At 31.4% G+C, this 21,154-nt stretch overlaps 1 protein-coding gene and 1 pseudogene across 1 annotated transcript; both read right to left on the reverse strand.

The window, feature by feature from the left end:
* Positions 1–2,733: 2,733 nt before the first annotated feature.
* Positions 2,734–14,234, reverse strand: LOC110668978 (receptor-like protein kinase FERONIA; annotated as a pseudogene).
* Positions 14,235–19,489: 5,255 nt separating this feature from the next.
* Positions 19,490–20,500, reverse strand: LOC110652469 (protein FAR1-RELATED SEQUENCE 5-like). Its single transcript, XM_058152175.1, has one exon. It carries the CDS (start codon positions 20,498–20,500, stop codon positions 19,490–19,492), a length of 1,011 nt encoding a protein of 336 aa, XP_058008158.1.
* Between the last annotated feature and the right edge of the window lie 654 nt (positions 20,501–21,154).

Here is a 21,154-nt window from a genome sequence, read left to right on the forward strand (position 1 = left end):
CACGTTGCTTCTCCACTCAATTACTACAGTAGTAAGATGGTTAAGGAGAACCTGAGGTACCGCACTTGAATCTTGAAGTCAGCTCTCATCTCTAGTTCTATCTTGTGCCTCTCTGACATGGAGGGACCATATAAATATGACAGCTTAACAAAGGCAGCAAATCTGGGTGATGTGTGGAAGGTTATCCTTGATTGGTTGACTAGGTCCTTTCGTGAAAGACAAAGGTTGATCACTTCGTATAAAATGAATAAACTCTGGGAATAAAAAAAAAAAAAAATGTTTACTGTTTGCCGCGTGAAGCATTGGTGACCAGAGTAGAGGTGGTCCTTTTCAATTGAATTGATTGCCACCGCTTTCCCTCAATCATCGCGCAAATTGATGTGACATGAATTGACACCTAACCAACCATCTGTAACCACCGAGACAGTGAATGTAATCAGCGTAAATTATATTTCAGGCCATGTATCTAGACATTTTTTTCTGCCTTAAAGAAAAAAAAAATCATATAAAGTTAGAATTTTTATAAAAAAAAAATGTTCCTTCAAAAAAAAAAAGTTGAAACACAAAAAGACATTGCATAGTTAAATCAAATTTAATATGATTTTTGTAGTTATTATACAAATCGAATCATCTTATGGGGCTCGATAATCACATATGTTTATATCCAACTAAACGACTTACAGGAAAGAGCAACGGCCACACTTATCCGCTTGTCATTGGTCCATCTAACCTTTTTGCTAAACGCGCTTCGGAACATTAATGATCAAGTGGACAGGCTTTTCAGCGTCGAAACAAACTAATCTATATTAGCTAGCTTGGAGTTTCATGATTGATGGGGAAAAACGCCTACCTTCCCGTTCTTACAGTTTTAGTTATTTTGAAATTTGACATTCATAGGAACCGTGAATGGGATTTTTTTTTTACCCAAATAGCGCAGGAGATCTGTAAACTACAATTATCAATCTGCTTTCTGTCTTAGTTTTCTTGCTCAACTAGATTACTCCACGTGGCTTAGGTAACATGGGTGCACGGGAATGACCATTGCCTTTTTTTTTTTTTTTTCATATGATAAATGACATGTCCTCAAGAACCATTTGGAAGTGAAGTTTATTGGTTCTCACTCAACAAGGATCGGATCCTGGGATGGATTCTTTCCCCAATAAAACAGCTCAAATGGTAATGAAATGAAATAGAGAATTGGAGTAGAGATACATATACAACTGGGTGATTTAGAATCAGATAAATTTAATTTAGACTAAAATTAATTTTAAATTGGACTAAAATTATTTAGTTTGATTTAATTTTGGACTAGATTGATTTTTAAAAAATTAAAAATTAATCTTCAAATTTAATTAAAATTTCATTAAAAATAAAATTGAGAAACTATATGATTCTATTCCAAATCAATAATCATTCTTATAATTAAAGTCGAAAGTTAAACCTATTTGCACATATTAAATTAGTCTAATTAGTACATATCAAAAGTGCTTTACATTTAACTCGATAATGATTGATTTATATTTTGAGTGTTATACAACCAACCGTACTTAGTATTCATCCATTAGTTTGATGTAACATATTTGGTGTAGATAAAAATTTTTTTGATATACTATAATCTATACCAAATCACTGTTCGTAATTTTCTTTTTTTTTTTTTTACTATAAGTGTCCATTCACCGATCAATGGATGTGATGTAAGAAATTAAATCATAACAAAATATATCAATTGATAAGTATTTATCTTAACATTTTGTACATAATTCAAACTCCAAGTATTTTAATTTTAGGATTGAAAATGTTTCATTAAATTTTTTAAACTTAAAAAAAAAAAAATAGTTAGCGTCGATCCATTCATTAATTGATCCAATTTAGAGATTAAACTATAATAAGATTTACCAATTAATAATACTAAAAATATACCGTACTTTATTATTCCTATGAACAATTTTTTTTTTAACTTTTTAAAATTATTTTTAAATTATTCACTTTTTTTTACAATATACTAAATCAATATCCACATCCATTGTTCACGGATCAATATTTTTCTACTTTATTTTAATTTGCTTTTTGAAAAAAATTATTTTTTTTACAAGGATACCAACCCATTCAATGCTTCATCCTTCCATGAGTTCACCAAGCACCCCACCAAGCGGCTAATTATTAGGTGCACCCGGTGCACTAAAAGATAGTGCTTCCTCTCTCACAGAAAGTGGGTCCTTCCTATTATATAGGAAGTGAGTCCCACATGATTGTGAGAGAAGGTGTATGTGCACCGGGTGTACCTAATAATTCCTCCCACCAAGCATTCAAACACCCTTTTTAAAAAATAAATAAATAAATAAAAGACTCTAACATCCATGTTCCATTTTCACATTGTTGAAAATTATAAAGACGTCTAAAAATAAAACATCGAAATTAGATGTTCATAGAGCAATTTATAGAATTTTGGGTCTGTTTACTTGTAAAAAATAATTTGTTATTCTTTTAATAATTTTTTTATAAAAATTATAAAAAAAAACATCCATTTATTAATAAAAGAAATAAGTTTTTAATTCAAAATTTTTATAAAATTCTCTTATCTTTCATAATTAAAAAATAAATCATTTAAAATATATTTAAAAATTTATTTTAGTTTTACAATTTCTTAATATATATTATTCATTTATTTTCGAATAATATAATTAATTTTTTATTACTGTAATTAAATTTTTTTAAATAATTATTAAATTTTAATTATAAAAGATTATAATATATAATTGTGATTATGGAAAATTTATTGTTTTCCATTTTAGAGGGTAGAGGTGAGCGGTGGATCTTGGTGGCCTCCGTCAAAGAAACAAATTGGGCGAACCATGGAGACCTATCCCTAGAATCCTTGTCTTTTACTCTACTTCGAACGGTCAAGAAGAATAGAAGAGGGATTACAATAACTAAGGCCAATACAACACCAGCTACAATGGCAACTACTGTCATCCTATTATTCTCTGGCTTTGTCGTTTTTGGGATGGGTGTTGTATGAATTTCTGAATTTAACAATTTGAAAATTTCAATTCCATTCAGGATTGCATCAGAGCAAATGCTCAATTCTGGGACAGGATGCAGAGCAATGGATAGATTTTCCAACTTTTTGCTTCCACTCCCTCCCATGATCACCGCATAATCTTTAAATATAGGAAATCCATTTCCACCGTTCCAATCAATTATATCTGCTTGAGACTCAGCAATTTGATTTGCTATGTATATCTGAAAAACTCGATCGCCATTCTGAGTTATTGGCGACTGAATCTCACAGAAGTGAAGCCTAATAAAATAAGTGGACAAAGAATCAACGTGAAATTCCCAAGTAAGATTTTAGTTCTCGTTTACTTCCTTGTCCATCCCCATGGATCTTCCAGACATATAGACTTGGTCTCGTGCGGCAAAACGAGTATAGATGTTGTATATAAGTTGAATGCTGCGGTTTAAGAGGTAAGCACTGGGTTTGGCGACTGTCAAGTAGTCGTCATCACTGTTCCAGCTTCGAAACAGGAAAGAGTCATTTGGGGGACAAATAAACCCCCCCGCCTACATTTATTAGATATGTTAGCTGTAAGACAGCCTTGTTTTCCATGCCAAGGGGCTTGTTCTGGCCAAGAATTTCAACTCCGGATTATCCGCTGCAGTGTAATAAAGATTGGTTGATATAGATGCCATTTCAATCCCGTTGATGAAAGCATATACATCATCCATACCAAAACTTGGAATGAAGGTTAAGTTTAACATTCGGTCATCTTCCACCTTTAACCAGAATTCTCTAAAGAATGCTTCCATGTGTAGAGTCTCGGCCTGAAGCGCAGCACTAAAATTGCTAAGAAGGGTATATTGATCAGCTTTGACAGAAAAGAATGCTTTAGAGCCGTTGAAATCCAAGTAGGAAGCAGGATAGAAGTGGAGACGGATAAGCTGGGTCCCGATGGTGACCGGAAATATGTAGGTAAATGGGTAGCGAGATATGCGAGCAGTTGTGTAAGGTAGATCAGTGACGAATTTACTGGGAGGAGATTCAACTGCTCTTGATGCATTATTTTGCTGTGAAGAGAAGAATTTTGAATTGGTGTCTGCAGTCCAGGTTCGGCCATCTAGTGCTTTAGTGTCACTGGCTAAGCCACAGGCAAGAGTTACGTAATTGAGATCGGGAATATCAGAAGGTGGTGAATTCGATGCAGCGAGGCAGTTGATGAGGTGGTGGAGCAATAAGGAAAGGGAGAGAGAAGTAAATTGCCGCTGTTTCTCATTATTCTGTTATGCAGAGAATGAATGACGAAGGGGAATCACAAGATCAAATTAAGCTTCATTCCGCATGCCCAAAATTTTTACAAGAAAATTCATCTCAAACAAGAAGAAAACTAAATATTTCTTACGTAAGAAAGAACCATAATATGTGCAGAATTGTCAAAAATGAGTTTTTGTATAGAATTTGTATATTATTCAAAAAAATTCAGATATATTACAGTGCGGCACTGTTTAGTCCCTCCTCTATATTTTTTTACAGTCGTAACATATTAGGAAACTTTTTCTCAAAATAAGTTTGCGGTTAATTTAAAAATTAGGGTCAAAATTAGAATTTTTGGTTTTGTATTTTACTATTATTATTTCTTTTTTTTTTTTATATACAGTCAGAGTAATTTTTTTTTTTTTGAATTGCAACGAAATTGCATTAAACATCACTAAAGGCATCAAAATACAAAATGGAAGCCAAATTGACAGGACAAGAATCTGCAGACCCAAAATGGTTAATCCAATACTAAGAAGGCTCCTCTCGTCTTTAGCCATTATCAATTATAACTACTCATGCTCAATTAGGATAAATAACTTTCAGTCCTTAAACTAGAAAAATGATTAACTTTGAATTATTTCAATAATTAAAAATTATGATTATATAGGCCATCTGTATTTTTTTTTTCTCATTGATGTGAGATGAGACATGGCATTACATAATTAACAATAGAATGCTTCTCTACATGGCACTATAAGAAAACATACTATCAGTAATATTATTAATTTAATAGATTTTTTGCATAAACCTAATTCTCTTTAAACTCAAGATACATAATGTATGGTAAAATCTACTTATTAAATATATCAATTTCATATGTTTGTTTTTTGGACCTGTGATGATAGACCAACATAAACTCAAGATATAAAATATATGGTAAAATCTACTTATCAAATATATGAATTCTACGTGTTTGTATTTTAGACCTATATTGGTAGATTGAGTCTAAGTAATAATTTTCTTAATTTAACTTTGCAATATTAATTAGCGTCATCAAATGTTTACCAACACTTTCTTAGGTGTTGGCACTCGTGTTACCGTAAGTGTTGTTGCTCCATATTTCTGCGGCACAAGGCCTTTGCATTAGTAACATTAACCTATCAACACTTATTCAATAAATATAATTTTATCTATTATGTGATTCATCATAATTAATAGAGTAAATAACTAAAAGTGCAAAAAAACAAAGCCTAAAATTGAAGATTTTTTAAGGCTGTTGAAAGTTGTATAAGGAGCTGCATAGCCTATGCAGCTTGTGCCTCAAAAATCAAAGAAATTCTTAAGTTATCGAAGCTGCATAGCCTAGTGCATAGGCTATACACCATTTTATGCAAGAGACTGAAGAGGTATTGCAAGTCTGCCGAAATATGCATAGCTTACGCACCTTCACGGAGGATGAATTCAAGTTTGATGAAACTTACATAGCCTCATGCATAGGTTATGCAATAACTTATGCAGCTGACCAGAAAATTTCCCAAGCTTGGTGAAATGTGTATAACCCTTCGCATAACCTATGCATTTGCTTATGCACCTTCACAGAAACTCTCTGACGCTTATTAAAATATGCATAGGGACTTGCATAGCCATGCAAATCTATCTTCACTTATTCTTTCCAGTTCTGATTCTGTATAAAATGTTGTATGAGCATAGTTATGGCTATACAATTCCTCATTAATTAGCTAAAGAGCAAGATTTTGTCATGCATATATGACCTCACCAAACACCATTTTTAGTCCATTTTTGGGGTTTATATCAGAGGATATAAAAGTATTATTTCGTCATTTTTGTTGTAAGAAGATAGATTTGGAAGAAAAGGAGATAGAGGAGCCGTCAATCTCGTTATTTTCCATCTGAAGCTCTAATTCTTCTTCATCCCTGCTAAATTCTACGCTTCTTTCATCGGGTTTCTTAAATTTTAATTTTCTTTTCATCTTTTATTTCTTCTTTTGCTAGAATATTTGTATCAAACATGAGTCATGAGTAGTTCTTCTAAAATTCTGGAGCTGGGTATGCAATATTTAAGATATTTTATGGACTTAAGCTGATAATCCAGATTTTAAGGTTATTATGAGATTTTATCCATTTATTGTGTACCTAATTACATACTTAGTGTAGGATGCTATTAAGTATTATTCATAATCCTTGGTTGAAGTACTGAAAGTAGAAAACCCAGTAATAGATAATCAAGAAATTGAACTTAATCTAGAAATAAACTAAGGATTAAGAGGATTAAAAAACCTAATGGGTCTTAGTTAATTTTAACTCCATGAAAGTAGGATTAAGTTAATTAAGGCACTCTTTGATACGCGTCCGCAAGTGCACAGATTCGTATATGTAATAAAGAGTGAGTAAGATATCATTCTCATGAGAATTGTCTTTAATTACTAAAATTTATGTTAATTTTACTAATATCTAGACTATCAAATTGGAATAAATTTGAGAAATTAAAATTAAATTAAGGATGAAATTAACTAAAAATGGAAATTAACTAATAAAAACAATAAAAATTTTATGTTTAAATTCAAATAAAAATGGCTATGGATATTGATTTCACTTGATCCAATAATTAATCTCAATCAATTTTGTCTAATAATCAATTTTAACTACTCTTGCTAGGGTTAATAATAAAAAAAATTTAATAATCTCTCCCGGGCATCATCAAACCTTCTAATTAAAGAATTAATTCCTATTTCCCAATAGAAATTTACTCAATTAATTAGTATTAAGAAAAAAGACTATTTCAATAATACCCCATAGACCCAATCTTAATTTTCACTCTTAATTTTTCACTCATAACCATGTTTTCCAACCATAAATTATAAAATCTAACATCATTCAAGTATTTGATCAAGATACTCAAAGGCATTAAACTCAAAAATAACAACTATTAGAAAAGTAGAGAAAACTAGATCAAAATCTAGAGATTAAATCAAGTTAAGCTAAATCAAATCCCTAGCTTAAGAAAGGAGCCACTCATAATGTCAAAAACCATAATAAAACTCAACAAATCAAAATTCAACATCATTCAACAAAAATGTATTTCTCTTAAAGAAAAGAAATAAAAAGGGAAAAAAAAAAACTCTCTAGGATGGAGATTGTGTCTTCCTCCTTCAAGCTTCCAAAATCCCTCTTCTAAATTCCTTGCTCCAGCACAATTAAAATCTCTTTGAATGTTTGGATCCCCCAAAGCTCTCTCTAAAAATAACGTTCCCTATTCCTCTTCTGCTCCCCTTTTCTAACCACCACCACTTTTGGACCCTCTTGCACTTTTTTAATGATGTATTAAACATCTATTGGGTGCAAAATAACTTCTTAAAGACCATCTCATGGCCAGCCATGTGTGTAAGAGACAATCTCATGGCCGGCCATGTGCCCTATTAAAGTCCCACAAGCAACCATGCTTGTGTCTTCAATCCTACAGCTCACCATGTGATTCTCATGGCTGGCCATGAGATTTTCTACCAGAAGTTGGACTTTCTCCCATTCTTCATTCTTCTTTATAATTTTTTTCTTAAAATAAAAAAATAATTAAAATGAAAGAAACTAACTTTTAGCAAAATAAAACTATAAAATGTAATTAAAATTAATTAAAAGACTAAATATTTACATGAATTAATACAATTAAGTCCATAAAAATACTATATATCACTCTTTATATCACTCGGAATAGTTTTCAAAGGATCTAAGAATTAATCTCCTTAAAACTCATAATTTTCATATATTTAGATAACCAATTTAAAATCTCAAAACAACTTAAATATAAACCTCTAAACTTCGGAATCACCCTAAACTTCGGAATCACTCTTTTGTTATTGTTGATTGTTAAGCAATTTTAATTGCTTGTTACTTAAATTCTTGCCATATTTTATTTAGCTCAATTTATTTCTCTTAATTTTAGTAAAGTTTTATATTCAAGCAATTTTCTTATTGAATTTACGAATATATCCTTTAATTCCCAATCTCCTTATTTAGTTAATTGTTAATCCAAATCAGTTTAGATTAGTATATTTTTATATCAAAAATTTAATTTATAACATAACTTTTCGAGTGAACGATATCTTTTCTATATCACTTGAACGATTCGTGCACTTGCTGTTGGGCCACATCATTTTTGAAACAATTCCAATATCTTTTATTAAAAAAAAAAAAACAATTCTAGTCTCTTATAAACCAGTCAACTCATGATCCTTTCTCACATAAATCTTCATATTCATAGTTCAATGAGGGACTTGGTGAAAAAATATTTTGGAGAACTTGTCTAAAAATGGATGATTATTATAGAAAATAGGATGTCAATTAGGAGCCCTATAAGATTTGTGTAGTATTCTAATGAACACTGCCAAAAAATGGGATTTTTGGACATCCATCCATCCTCAAGCAAAGATCCAGTAGAGTATGATATCCAAAGGCTTGCAAAGCATTCAGATATTGAGGAATATCCTCCTTGCATTTAAGGTTTACGTTCTTATGTATTTTTCAACAACAAGGTGAACACAACTGTAGATGGGGTGGGCAAGCTTCTTAACAAGATTATTGGTAAGAGAGGCTTTGCTATGCTTACTATGGCATTATTACTCAATACACCCATTATTCCCCTTCCTCTTATTGTCCTTCTTGTTCTTGTTTTTGCTCTTTCTTTGTTCCAACAACCTATCTTCGAAAGCATTGATAATTGAAAGTTCCCAAATTGAACAAAACACAATTGTTTCTTTCACAGTATTAAAAATCGTTGATTCAAATGAGAGCAAACCCAGTATGAAGACCAACCTCAAATGTAATATCTAATCCCCCCATTGGAAGGAGATACTACATAATACAACCGTAATTTCGTGTCAGCATTTGAAATGGAATAACAAATCAATCATGTAAGAATAATTAAATATAAAAAGGTAATTATCATTTAGAAAAAAAAAAATTATTTTTAACACATGGATAAAATTAAATTTTATAGGACCCATTATAACTTAATTGTTACTCCATAATTGATTTGTCATTCTATATAAAATTACCTACATGAAATAATCGATTCATTATATAATTTCTCCATTGAAAGGGCCTTTTTTCTATCATCTTCTATTCTCCACTTTCTTATGCTACTCCTGGAATGGCCATGGTTGTGGTGATGGTAATCTTGCTCATTTCGACATCAATGCAAGAGCATTGGTCAAGCTTAAGTTTGATGATTGAATGAGATGTTCTAGGTTTATTTGAGGATGTGGGTATTTGAGATTTAAAGATTTAGATTTCTCAATGTTGGTTTATTCTACGAATAAGAATTGTGTTCTTCATTCTCTCTCTTTTTTTTTTTGAATTAATTTTAATTTAATTATGTTTAGTTTGAACTCAATTTGGGATTTAATTATGCTGACATGATATTTCTCTTAATTATTAATGGTAAGTTTAATGGGAGGGTGTAATTGCTATAATGTTTGATGTATAGGGTATAATTGTTAAAATTTTTAATTTAGAATTTAATTGTAAAAATTTGAAAAATTTAATTATATATATATATATATATATATATATATATATATATATATATATATATAAAAGAGTTGCTCGCGAAGAAAACATAAAAAGAAAACTTAAATGTATGGAAGGGTTCTAAAGTTGTTGCTTATTAGAATTGAAATTCAAAATTGACAATTAAGTAAATAAACTATATTGATTGAAAATTATTATGTGTGTGTAATCTTTAAATAAATAATTAATTATATTTTATTATTGTAAAGGAAAAAATATATATTAAATGATTTTTAATTATTAATAATTAATAAAGTTAAAAATTATGCATACTGGTCACGGGAGGGGTGGGGCACGAAGACTTGTACATGTCGTTGGCAGAGGTCAAGTCTTTCTTGTAGAAATGTCAGTTTCAACTTCTTACTAACGCAACCTAACCAAGGAGTGAGCTGGTCTTCGATGGAGACCCATTTTTGGCCGAACTTTTGATGAGCGCTGGCGGCTTCTCAGCATGACAGAGTCGACATACCAAAATCCAAATAAATAACCCACTTGTTGTTTGTCTTTTTATAGAGGGAAAATTGACATAAACCCGTGATTAATGGGGCACGGGAGGAAGACTCTAAAGTCTTTTCAATCAAAGAAAACAAAAATGATGGGACAAGACGCAGACGATGAAGTTTCCTATCTAAGAGACTTTTCTTTTTTTTTTTTTTTGAGCAATATCTAAGACTCTTGACCAGTCTTGGGCTGTGTTTTTCTATGTACTACATATTCATCGGCAGTACTCAATTTCTTTTAAAACTATGGATTCATTCCATTCCAAAGGCCTAAGACCCATTACAACGCACCAGAACAAATCCACCTTTGGTGCACAGTGCAACCCAAAGATAAGGAAGCCGAATCCAATTTAAGTATCAGCCCAATCTATAAATGGCTTAATTAATACAGACCCAATTCAGCCATGAAAACTGTTGTAATTTCTAACCACTCGGCGGTGGGAAGAGCTAAATAATTACTCGTGACTATGCAAAGGGAGGAACTTTTCCGCGGTGAGAAAATAATTTATTTTTATTGTTTGATTGCAAATGATAAAAATTTTTTAAAAAATCATTTTTTACTATTTGAAGTGTATTGATAATAAAAATATTTACTATATAAATTCTATTTTTATATTATTTTATAGTTGAAAATGAGAAAAAAATTCATAAAATTGCTAAGTTGTGGTGGCTACTATTGATTGTTGATGGTGGTTGTCAGTAATCAATGGTTGCCAGTGGTGGGCTATAAACTAACGGATGTGTATTTTTATGTCATATATTTATAAATTTTTGAACGTTTTGTAATAATTAGTTTATTAATTTTTTTTAAAAAAATAATAATTTTCTCTTTTAAAAAGAAAAAATTATTTTCTTTAAAAAATTATAATTTTTTTAAATAATATATTTTTTTATTTTTCCTGAAATTATTTTTTAAAAAATATTTTTTTACAAAATAAATAGAATCTTAGTTAATTGAATTTTATAAGGAAAATATTAAAAGGAAGTGAAAAATTATTAAATTATTTATTCGTATAATAAAGATACCTGAGTAGGCGAAGCTCACACCAAACTACCGTGCAGAATATTTTGTTTTTAATTTTATTTGTCAAATTAAAAAAAAAATCTAAGGAACAATTTAATTTCAAATAGTGTCTAAAAATTGCCAAAGAATTAAACGAAGTCAAGTAACTAATGAGCAGCTCCAATTGTCTTTATTATTAGAAGTTTTTCGAGGAGGACTTTACATTGCTACTTCCAAACCTCCAAATTTGTTATATTCTTAAAAATATAATCTTTGCATTAAATTATTTTTAGTGGATGGCAATTGATATCCATTGTCATAACCAATCTCCTTTTTTTTTTTTTTTAATTAACAAGTGGAAAAAAGGTTGTGTACACATGAAATGTACAAAACTTGTACATATGAGGGTATTTTAGTAAATTTTAGGTACTTTTTTAATGTGAAATGTCTATATAGCCCTTAATGAAAATTTTAAATTTGAATTTGAAAATTTGTAAATTCTCTCTCTTTTATTATTGAGCATCCAATCAAATACCACTAATTCTTTGACCTTCTATTTTTCACCAATTATTCAACCAATTAGACATCATCCACCATCTTTTCAAACTATCACAACCCACCATCCTTTCAACCTATCACAACCCATCATTGCTCTAACCAATAATGATCTATCTCAACCTCTAACTTTATAATCAAGTGGGAGACTCCATATCTCGTCTCTGGTTTCTCTCAAGCAGGAGACTCCATATCATCTCTGGTTTCTTTTTTTTATTATTATTTTTCAAATCGATTTTTCATTTATCATCTCATACACACTTCAAGTTTTTACAACAATGGGAGGTGATCCAATTTTCACAAGCAAGAGGAAAAAAAAGGAAAATATTACGTTGTATCTGAAGGTAGAACTCATGGAGTATTTTCTTCATGGCAGAATAGTGCATCGGCTGTTTTAGATATAGGTGGAAGTGTTTACAAGTCTTTCAATAATTATGATGAAGCTGTTGATGCCTACAGTTAATATTGTTACAATAAGAAGTTTGGTAAAGGTAGCTCTTGCATGCTTGACATTGAAGAAATCGGCAAACAAGAAATGGAAGGGACAAATAAGAATACTCAAATTGGTTTCCTTGTTGGAGTTTTAGTCGGGATGCTAATATCTAAATCCAATGGTTCGGTTTGATAGGCATTTTCTTTTTTAGAAATTATGTATAATATTATGTGGATTTGATTGGTTTTGAGTTGAATTTGAAGAAAATGAAAAATTGGGATTATTGGTAATTTTGTTATAGAGGAAAAAAATCCATGGTTTAGATTATAATTTTATTAAGCTTTGCATGTATTGGTTATTATTTAAAGAGTAAATATTTTATTCTATTTTTATTGGTTTATTTGCCATGGAATTAAACTTATCCATAGATGGAAATTATATGAAAATTATTCAAAGAGTTGTGAAGAAAATAATAATTTCATTTTTATTGCCTGACGCAACATATGAGCAAGATATATAACCTACTAGCCTTGGTTTTTTTTTTTTAAAAAAAAAAAAGGAAAAGAACTAGCCTTGGTGTTATTGATCATTATTTGATAGTTTTAAGTAAAAACCAAGTGCAAAATGAAGCAAAACATAAGGTGCATTTTACCATCTATTTTTACATGAAACTAAGCTCTCAATGCAAATTTAGTGCGTCATGCAAATTTGACCATCGGTCCCTCATGGATATTACAATATCACAAGCAATGTCATTAACATCTGTTGGTGTTGATGTGAATGGGGTTGTAGCAGTGGCACCTTTATTTTATTAAGAAATATAAATATTCATGAGTTGATTTAGCAAAATAAAGGTCAAGTCATTTATGCCTAATTGGTGTAGTCAATGAAATGAACCTTGAAGAAATTCTGTTGTTTGTATCTAAATTTCTTTGAAACAGGTTGAATCTTATGTTATATATATATATATATATATATATATATATATATGTACATACACACACACACACACAAACATTAAGTGCAAAGCAAATCAAATTGCAATATCCTACCAGCCCTGGTGGTATTAGACACGGCTTATAGTTACGAGTGTAAATTAAGTATAAAATAAATCAAATTGCATTATATACAAATTTTAAGCAAGCCATATAGCATTATCATAGCAAAATTTGACACTACAAATAATATAAATTGATTATAAACAAGCAATCCATTATAAGAGTTTGAAATAGGAACCACATAATAATCCATAAGTTAATAATAATCCTAATAGTGCAAGGGTGTAGTAAATTCACCCAAAGATAAGTTCGCAGTTCAAACCAAACAGTTAAATACAAGTTCACAATATCCAAAAAGAAAATAGCATAATCAACTATATAAAGCAATGGAGACATAATCATTTATTGCCTTATGATGTTTGTAGTAAATATAATTCTATCAATAGAAGTGTTAGCCAACTGGAAAGAAACTTTGTCCCCTCTCTTCGCTTCCTGGTGGGGAAGGAACTGCCCCCATCCCTTTTCAAACTTACCCTTGCACAAGTGGCCTTCGTTGTCCAATCTACGGACATATTTAACTTTGAAATTTGTCCTTCCCATCAGGCACCAGAGGTCAATTTCCTTTGGTTCAATTCCTAAATTATCCTTTGCAAAGGATAATGGAATATTCTGGGAAAGTGTAATTTTTAAATTACATCAGCTAAGTAAAATTAAAAATTATATTTAAATCAAATTACATGATTGTGAAACAAAGAAAAAAAAGTTAATAACTTACCAATTTGTATTGCCAGTCACAAGTTGTCATGCAGGTAGTGAACATCGGTCTATTCGGATTATCTTCGTACTCGTCATCCGATAAGATGTGCACAATTTCTTCTCTAGGATGAGGCCCATAATAAATCTCCATTCCATTAGCATTGAATAGGAAGAGGCTCATTCAATTAGGTTGGATATCTTTGAAATAAAGAGAATCAATAGGAGAAGTGGTTAGTGGACTGTAATGATTAATTACATCCATTAAATCACTCTCTTTCAATCGAAACCTGTTGCCATTTTCCTCCCTTTGAATTCCCACAGTCCATTGGTGTGGTTGTGGTCTTCTAACATTCAATACTATTGAATCCATTAAAACCACATTCAAATGTTGAAGAACATCATTTGGCAACTCCTGTATTAACAAAACATCAAAAAGAGACAATGTTACAAGCAAATTAAAGTAAATATGTAAGGAAAAATCATTAGTGCATTGATAGAACAATTCTTAATATAGAAGTCACATCCATATGAAAGAGAAAGAAATCATATGCAAGGAAAATTTGTTTAAATGGAAACCACATGAAAATTCCTACTATAACTAGCATCTTCCTGCACCTACAAATAATTTTCAAATTTTTATAGTGTAACTCTTTTCCTCAACCATGTTTTCACACAAGAGCTGCTATTGTGGACTTTACATTTCAACCACTATACCAACAGGTAGCAAAAGAAAGTGTTCTGCTACTGTGCTATTGAGATTGTGACTACAAAAGAATTTGTTAACTGAGATCCTAGATTAATCTTAAAATTGATTAATTGATTAATTGATCGAAGCAATCTTGATTTACTACCTAATTAATCATATTTAATAGATTTATGATCTACTTGAGTTAATCTTCCTTGATCAAATTCAATAGAAGCATGCTCGTATGATTTAATTGAGATTGGGTAATTAGTTATGATCAAATTGATCGAAGCAATCTTGATTTTCTACCTATTTAATCGAAGAAGACTTGGCTATGATCTAATTGATCGAGACAATCTTGATTTATTACCTAATTGATAATCGTTTAATTGATTTATAATCTAATTGAGTCAATCTTCCTTGATCAAATTCAGTTTATCTAATTCATTGCTTATAGCATGCTTATATGTTCTAATTGAGATTAGGTGCTTGTAGTTACTTAAATCAATTAACTTATTATTCAAATTAGAGATTACAATTTCATGTTACATAAAAAAAAAATGATTAAATTAGGTTTAGATTTTTGGGTAACATAAAAAATTTGATCAAATAGAGGGGTAAATTTTTGGGTAACAAAAAATTGTGTACAAATGTAATACACTAATGATACAAGCATGCAACAAAAGGGTGGCTACATATTAGCTAATACTTGTTAGGGATAAGGGAAAAAATGACTTGGAATATGTAAACATTATTACAATGGATTACTATACCTTAGGAAGTCATAGCCTAACTAAGCAAACCAATAAACAAAGAGGATTGTTGAAGCATGCTTGTAACTTTACAAGTTTCAAGGGAGGGTGGCTACATGTTGGTTGAATTACTTGATGAACAAACTTGCAAGTTCCAACGTGAAATCTCCTCATGCAAATTTTTATCTAAAAGCTCATTTACTCTAGTTGCATATTTCCAAAGATTAATAAGTGATCTATGGATTCAATTGAAGAGAAGGGAGGTTAGGGGTTGTTTCATCCACCATAAAGAATATCATTTATCATCATCTTCATTCACTCTTTTTTATCAAGCTTAAATAAAAAGTGTGCAACCTTAGATTGAGGATAGAACAAAACAAGGTTGGAGATGGCTCCAGCATTCTGGACGCAAATATTAGAAGTCGATATGGTATGCAATGTTATGGTAAGCCATTTTTTATTTTTAAGAATGAAAGCTTACTAATTTCTTAATATTATTAAGGTACATCCTTGCTTCTTCAAGTTAATGATGGCTTTGATTAAATTCCTAACTTGCTTGTTTATGATGTAGATGATTCCAAATGCTTTGATTCGTAATGTGCCTGAATATTACCTTGCAAATTTCTATCTTGTGATGCCTACATGTGAACTTTGGGATGTGATTATCTTTCAAGGGTTAGGCGAAAGCATAATGAGAAGTGGATTACAAGATTTCTTCAACTTTTACAATGTTGAAGTCGGCTTCAAAATTTCTTTGGAATATATATATCCAAACTTGTTAAAGGTCAACATTTACAACAAAAGTGGAAATGAGATTACATATCCAGGTGAATTTTTGTCAAATTTTCAATTTTTTTTCTATTTATAATGTGATAATATCTATGTAACTAAATCTTACTCTACATTGTTGATGCAGTTAAAACCTTGATGTCGATCTCATGCCATGGGTCTTGGAAATATGTCTTGGTAATATCAAATGAGATTGTTCAACTAATGATAGTATAGTTACTTGATTTTAAATGATAAGGGATATAATCTTTTCTCTTTTTTTTTTTTTAATGTGTTGTGTATTTTTTTTTGAATTGTGCAGCATCTACCAAAACATGAGGCTTTACGTGTGTTTGGAGGTGAAAACAAGAGTATTACCTTGTGGAGAAATCACCTGTCAATGCCATTTAAGGTTGAGTATACAGTTCGTGAGAGTAAAAATGGAAGCATGAACCTTGTGTCTTTAATGACCAAGATTACTGTGGGGTGGTTCAAATTTGTTAAGTTTTAAGGCATTGAGAAAGGAGATTTGATTACTTTCCAAAAGATTGATCATAAAGGAACTAAGTTCTTCGTTTCAGTGAAGCGCAAAGGAATGGAGCTACTCTAAATATTGATTTACTATCTACTTTTTTTTTTTTTTTTTTTGGAAAGTACTGTGTACTTTTTAGATTAATTTCATGGCTAAAAGACTTTTGTGATGATGGTTGTGTAGTGACGTTAATTAATTTGTACTGCTTTTTACTAAAACTTTGGTATATTTTAATATCAAATTTATAATTTTTGCAATATCATTCAGATTGAAATATATTTTTCTCTTAATTCTACCTTCAAAGAATCTCTTTTAAGTATGAACACATAAAAAGACTTGACCTACCCCAGAATTAGACACTTCGCCAAAATAGCACTCAGTGGGATTAGAGTTTATTTTAGCTAAATCATTTCTGTAATTGGATAACTAATTTCTGTAATTAGCTAACTAATTTCTGTAATTGGATAGCTACTTAGTTTGTTATTTCAACTAATTTAGTTTGCTAGGCATTAATTGTATTATATTGTAAATGACTATTCCTACTTGATTATTAACTTTAAATCTGTATAAAAATGAAGTACATTGTTAAATGAGAATGAGACGATTATTGAATCCTAAATCCTATGGGCCATACAAAATTATGGAGCGCAATGGACAAGTTGCTTACAAATTCTAACTTCCTACATCATGATAAAATACATGATGTGTTCCATGTCTCTCACTTAAAACTTGCCCACTCTAATACGATGTAATTTTAATAGCTAGATGTTGTAAAATCTATTGTAATGGGCGAGAATTGAGTGAGAATTTGTCACAAGTCTATTGTTGCAATTGTACACATGGTTGAGTAGTTAATCAACTATAATAGTTAGATGCACTACCATGTAATTCATTCTATGATCCCATTATGGATGCAAGCAAATTGAAGAAGATAAGAGCTGAAGCTATCAGATGTCAATTAAACAGTGTAGTAAATAAGATGGCTAGAAATAGACTAAAAGTTTTATTATTTGGGATTCAAAGCAGTAACAAAACAACAAAATACACCATAACCAAATCTAATTTTGAACATCATGTGCTCTATAAGGTCAAATTCAGATTTTCGCAAGTAAAGTCGCTACCAGTGCGGGCAATACTTTGATGTTGGCTCATTTGCATTCCATCTCCACTATGATTTATAGAGGTACCAGGATAACCATGTGCATTTTCCTGTCTAAGAAACCAAAATGGAAAAATTAGAATTCCTTAGTAATGAACTGCTTAAAAAATTAGTAATAAACACCTAATTAACTATCCAATTGTAATTAATAGGGAAGTTATATTATTATAACCTGAAGACTATTATTTTGTGTGACGATGTTTGTCATTCGCCCTCCAACACCTACACTCGTGCCGCGTCCACAGCGACCTCTCCTGCCTCTACTTCAACCACAAATACTCCCTCTATTTAATTCACGTCTTGAATGGAATCGATTGCTTCGTGGCCTACCATGGCTACGAGCCTCATGTGGATTCAAAAAAGCAACTGAACTATCAGAATTTGCAACACCAACATTTTTTGAGTCTACTGCAGAAGCTAACAATCCATCATTCCATTCTGATAAATTCACCTTCAAAACTCGAACCTGCCTTTTGACATACTCCATCTTTTGTGTGTTGTCAATAATAATGTCAGTTATTTGCTCAAAATCTCCCTCAAGTTCACGGTATTTTTCGTATTCCTCTGTCATCGTTGTATAGCCTCTGGCAAAAAACATTTTAATATATGGATGGTGCACGTCTTTTCTCCACCTCCTAGGTAAATATCTTTCATTAATTACCTCAATGCCTTTTGTAATGATCACTTTTAAGATGTAGCAACAAAGTATTCCGCTTTAATCAAATCTTCTACATTTGCAACTGAAATATTATCCATTTTCTCTATGCTCAACGCTGTAAACAAACTCCTTGTGATACCAATCATTAATTATGCACCTCTCAAGTATATTGTATCTCTCCATCCCATGCTCATTGCTCTCTTCATCCTCGTTTAGAATTTTCACATCGCAGTACCATAGGCGCTTAATATGCTCTTGAACCAACTTGAACATTTCATGAGTGAACGCATGTTGAAACTATTTTTCCCATCCAAATTGGGATATGCAATTAACAACCCTGTTTTTTGATATGAACTCTGAAAGCAACTCCTTCTCAGTCTTCCCACATATGGCCATCTCATATTGTTCGACGAATTGCTTCAATGTGCTTCTTGAGTTAACATAACCATCAAAGTAAGCATGCATCCCCTCACTTCTTTAAGTAAACATCATTCCGGCCCAGAACACGTGATTGAGATAGATGGGTACCCAACTCTCCCTTTCAAAATAAAGCTTCGTCAACCATTCATTATTTTCTAGTCTATACTTGGTCAGGAACTCATTCCAATTTCTTTCAAACATCTCAATCGTCAAAGTGTCAAATATTAAAGACTTAAACTCATTGGTTGCTTTTGTAAAATCTTCCACACCCTTAAACTTCTCTAACAATTTGCTAAGGATATGCCATAAGTAGAATCTATGTCTTGTTTTAGGAATTACTTCCCTGATAGCAGCCCTAATGTTTTCGCATTGATCAGTAATAATTGCATGGGGATAAGTGTCTCCCATTGCTGAGAGCCAAGTTGAGAAAACTCATTTGAAAGTCTCTACATCCTTATGGGACAATAAGGCACAACCTAATAGAATAGATTGGCCATGGTGATTAACACCAACGAATGTTGCAAAAGGCATCTGGTATCGATTCACAAGGTAAGTTGTGTCAAAGCATATAACATCATAGAATTCCTCATAAGCAGCTCTACCTCGTGGATGAACACATAATATATTTCTAAGCCTGCATTCCCAAACAACATCAATCGCATAGAAGAAAGTCCTTTCTATTACTTGCAACCTGGAAAAGAGCTGTTGGATGGACTCGGCGTCGCCTTCATCTAGTCCCAACCTTCTCCTATTATAAATAAAATTTCTGCAGTCTTTAGGCAAACATCCCATCTTTTCTGGACCACCAGATTGTACTTCTAATAATCTAATGCTCTTAGAAGGCCTTATTTCAGCTATATCATTGGCCTCTAGTGATCTTTTCACACCGTTAGACAAACACCTGTAACGAGCCATAAACCTTGACATAGATGGATCCAATTGATGGATATGGTTAGTTACGACTCGTCCAACAACCCATAAGCAATTGTCTTTCAAAGTAGCGTTTATTCTTGCAGGACAATTCACCTGCTTGGTATATTTCCCACCATGTGGTTTATTTCCCTTGTCACAAGTCATCAGCACATATTTAGGAACTGAACCATTGCCTTTAGAAGACGATCTTATCACAATTGAAAATCCTTTCAACCTGGCATGTTCCTTGTAGAAATTAACTAAATTGTCCATAGTTGGAAAATGCATCCCACTTTTTGGATCTTCCTCCACATTGTAAGCAATTTCATCCTCATGATTGTTTGAACACTGGCCATCGCTGCCTGACTGAGATTCTTGCATCGTGACTTCTTGATCAGCGTGGGAAGGTGTGCCATTGACGCCATTGGAATGTTCATCGCTAAGAGAGTTTTCATCGAACAGACTGTCATCATCTCTAATCCCTAATGTATCATACAATTCTCTCCGTCTTCTATCATTCTCAACCTCCATTTTCCTTAATTAATACCATAAGATTCACTCACTATAGCACAAAATCTTGGACGATATGGTATGATATTGTATTAGAATGGAATAAGATGGATTATTTTCTTTCGACCCTAACCTATGGATGAAGGATATTTTCTTTTTTCCTAAGAGATGAAAATATGATTTAAATGGAAAAATATGAAATTAATTATGATTGGTTTAATTTTTGGATGGGTTAAATATGATTGGTTGAGTTTTTTATGGAATATTATTGACTGAGAGATTTGTGAGAAATATTGATTGGTTGAAATTTTGATGGGATGTGATTGGCTTAAATTTTGGTTGGATGTAATTGGTTGAAAAATTGGTGAGAGCTGATTGATCAAATAAAAGGAGGACTATGATTGGTTGGGTTTTGGAGGAAATAATTTTGGAGGGAAAATTAGATTAGTTTGGAGCCTAAATTGTATAAGGGCAAAGTAGACATTATACTTCATTTGTACATTTTTTGTAAGCTAATTTTTGTTCACCAAGTCAAGTCCTTAACAAGTATGACTCAAAATTCTAACTAAAAATTTATAGAAAAACGAAACACCATTCCCAAATTTGGAGAAAAAGTTTTAGAAATAAATTAGGAAATTAGTAATTAAAATTAAGATTTTTAATAATTTAATTAAA

The sequence above is a fragment of the Hevea brasiliensis genome, chromosome 9 (assembly GCF_030052815.1).
Source record: "Hevea brasiliensis isolate MT/VB/25A 57/8 chromosome 9, ASM3005281v1, whole genome shotgun sequence".
Taxonomy (NCBI): Eukaryota; Viridiplantae; Streptophyta; class Magnoliopsida; order Malpighiales; family Euphorbiaceae; genus Hevea; species Hevea brasiliensis.

Coding starts and splice junctions, on each gene's coding strand:
- LOC110652469 (XM_058152175.1), bottom strand. CDS start 20,500: ATGGAGGTTGAGAATGATAGAAGACGGAGAGAATTGTATGATACATTA.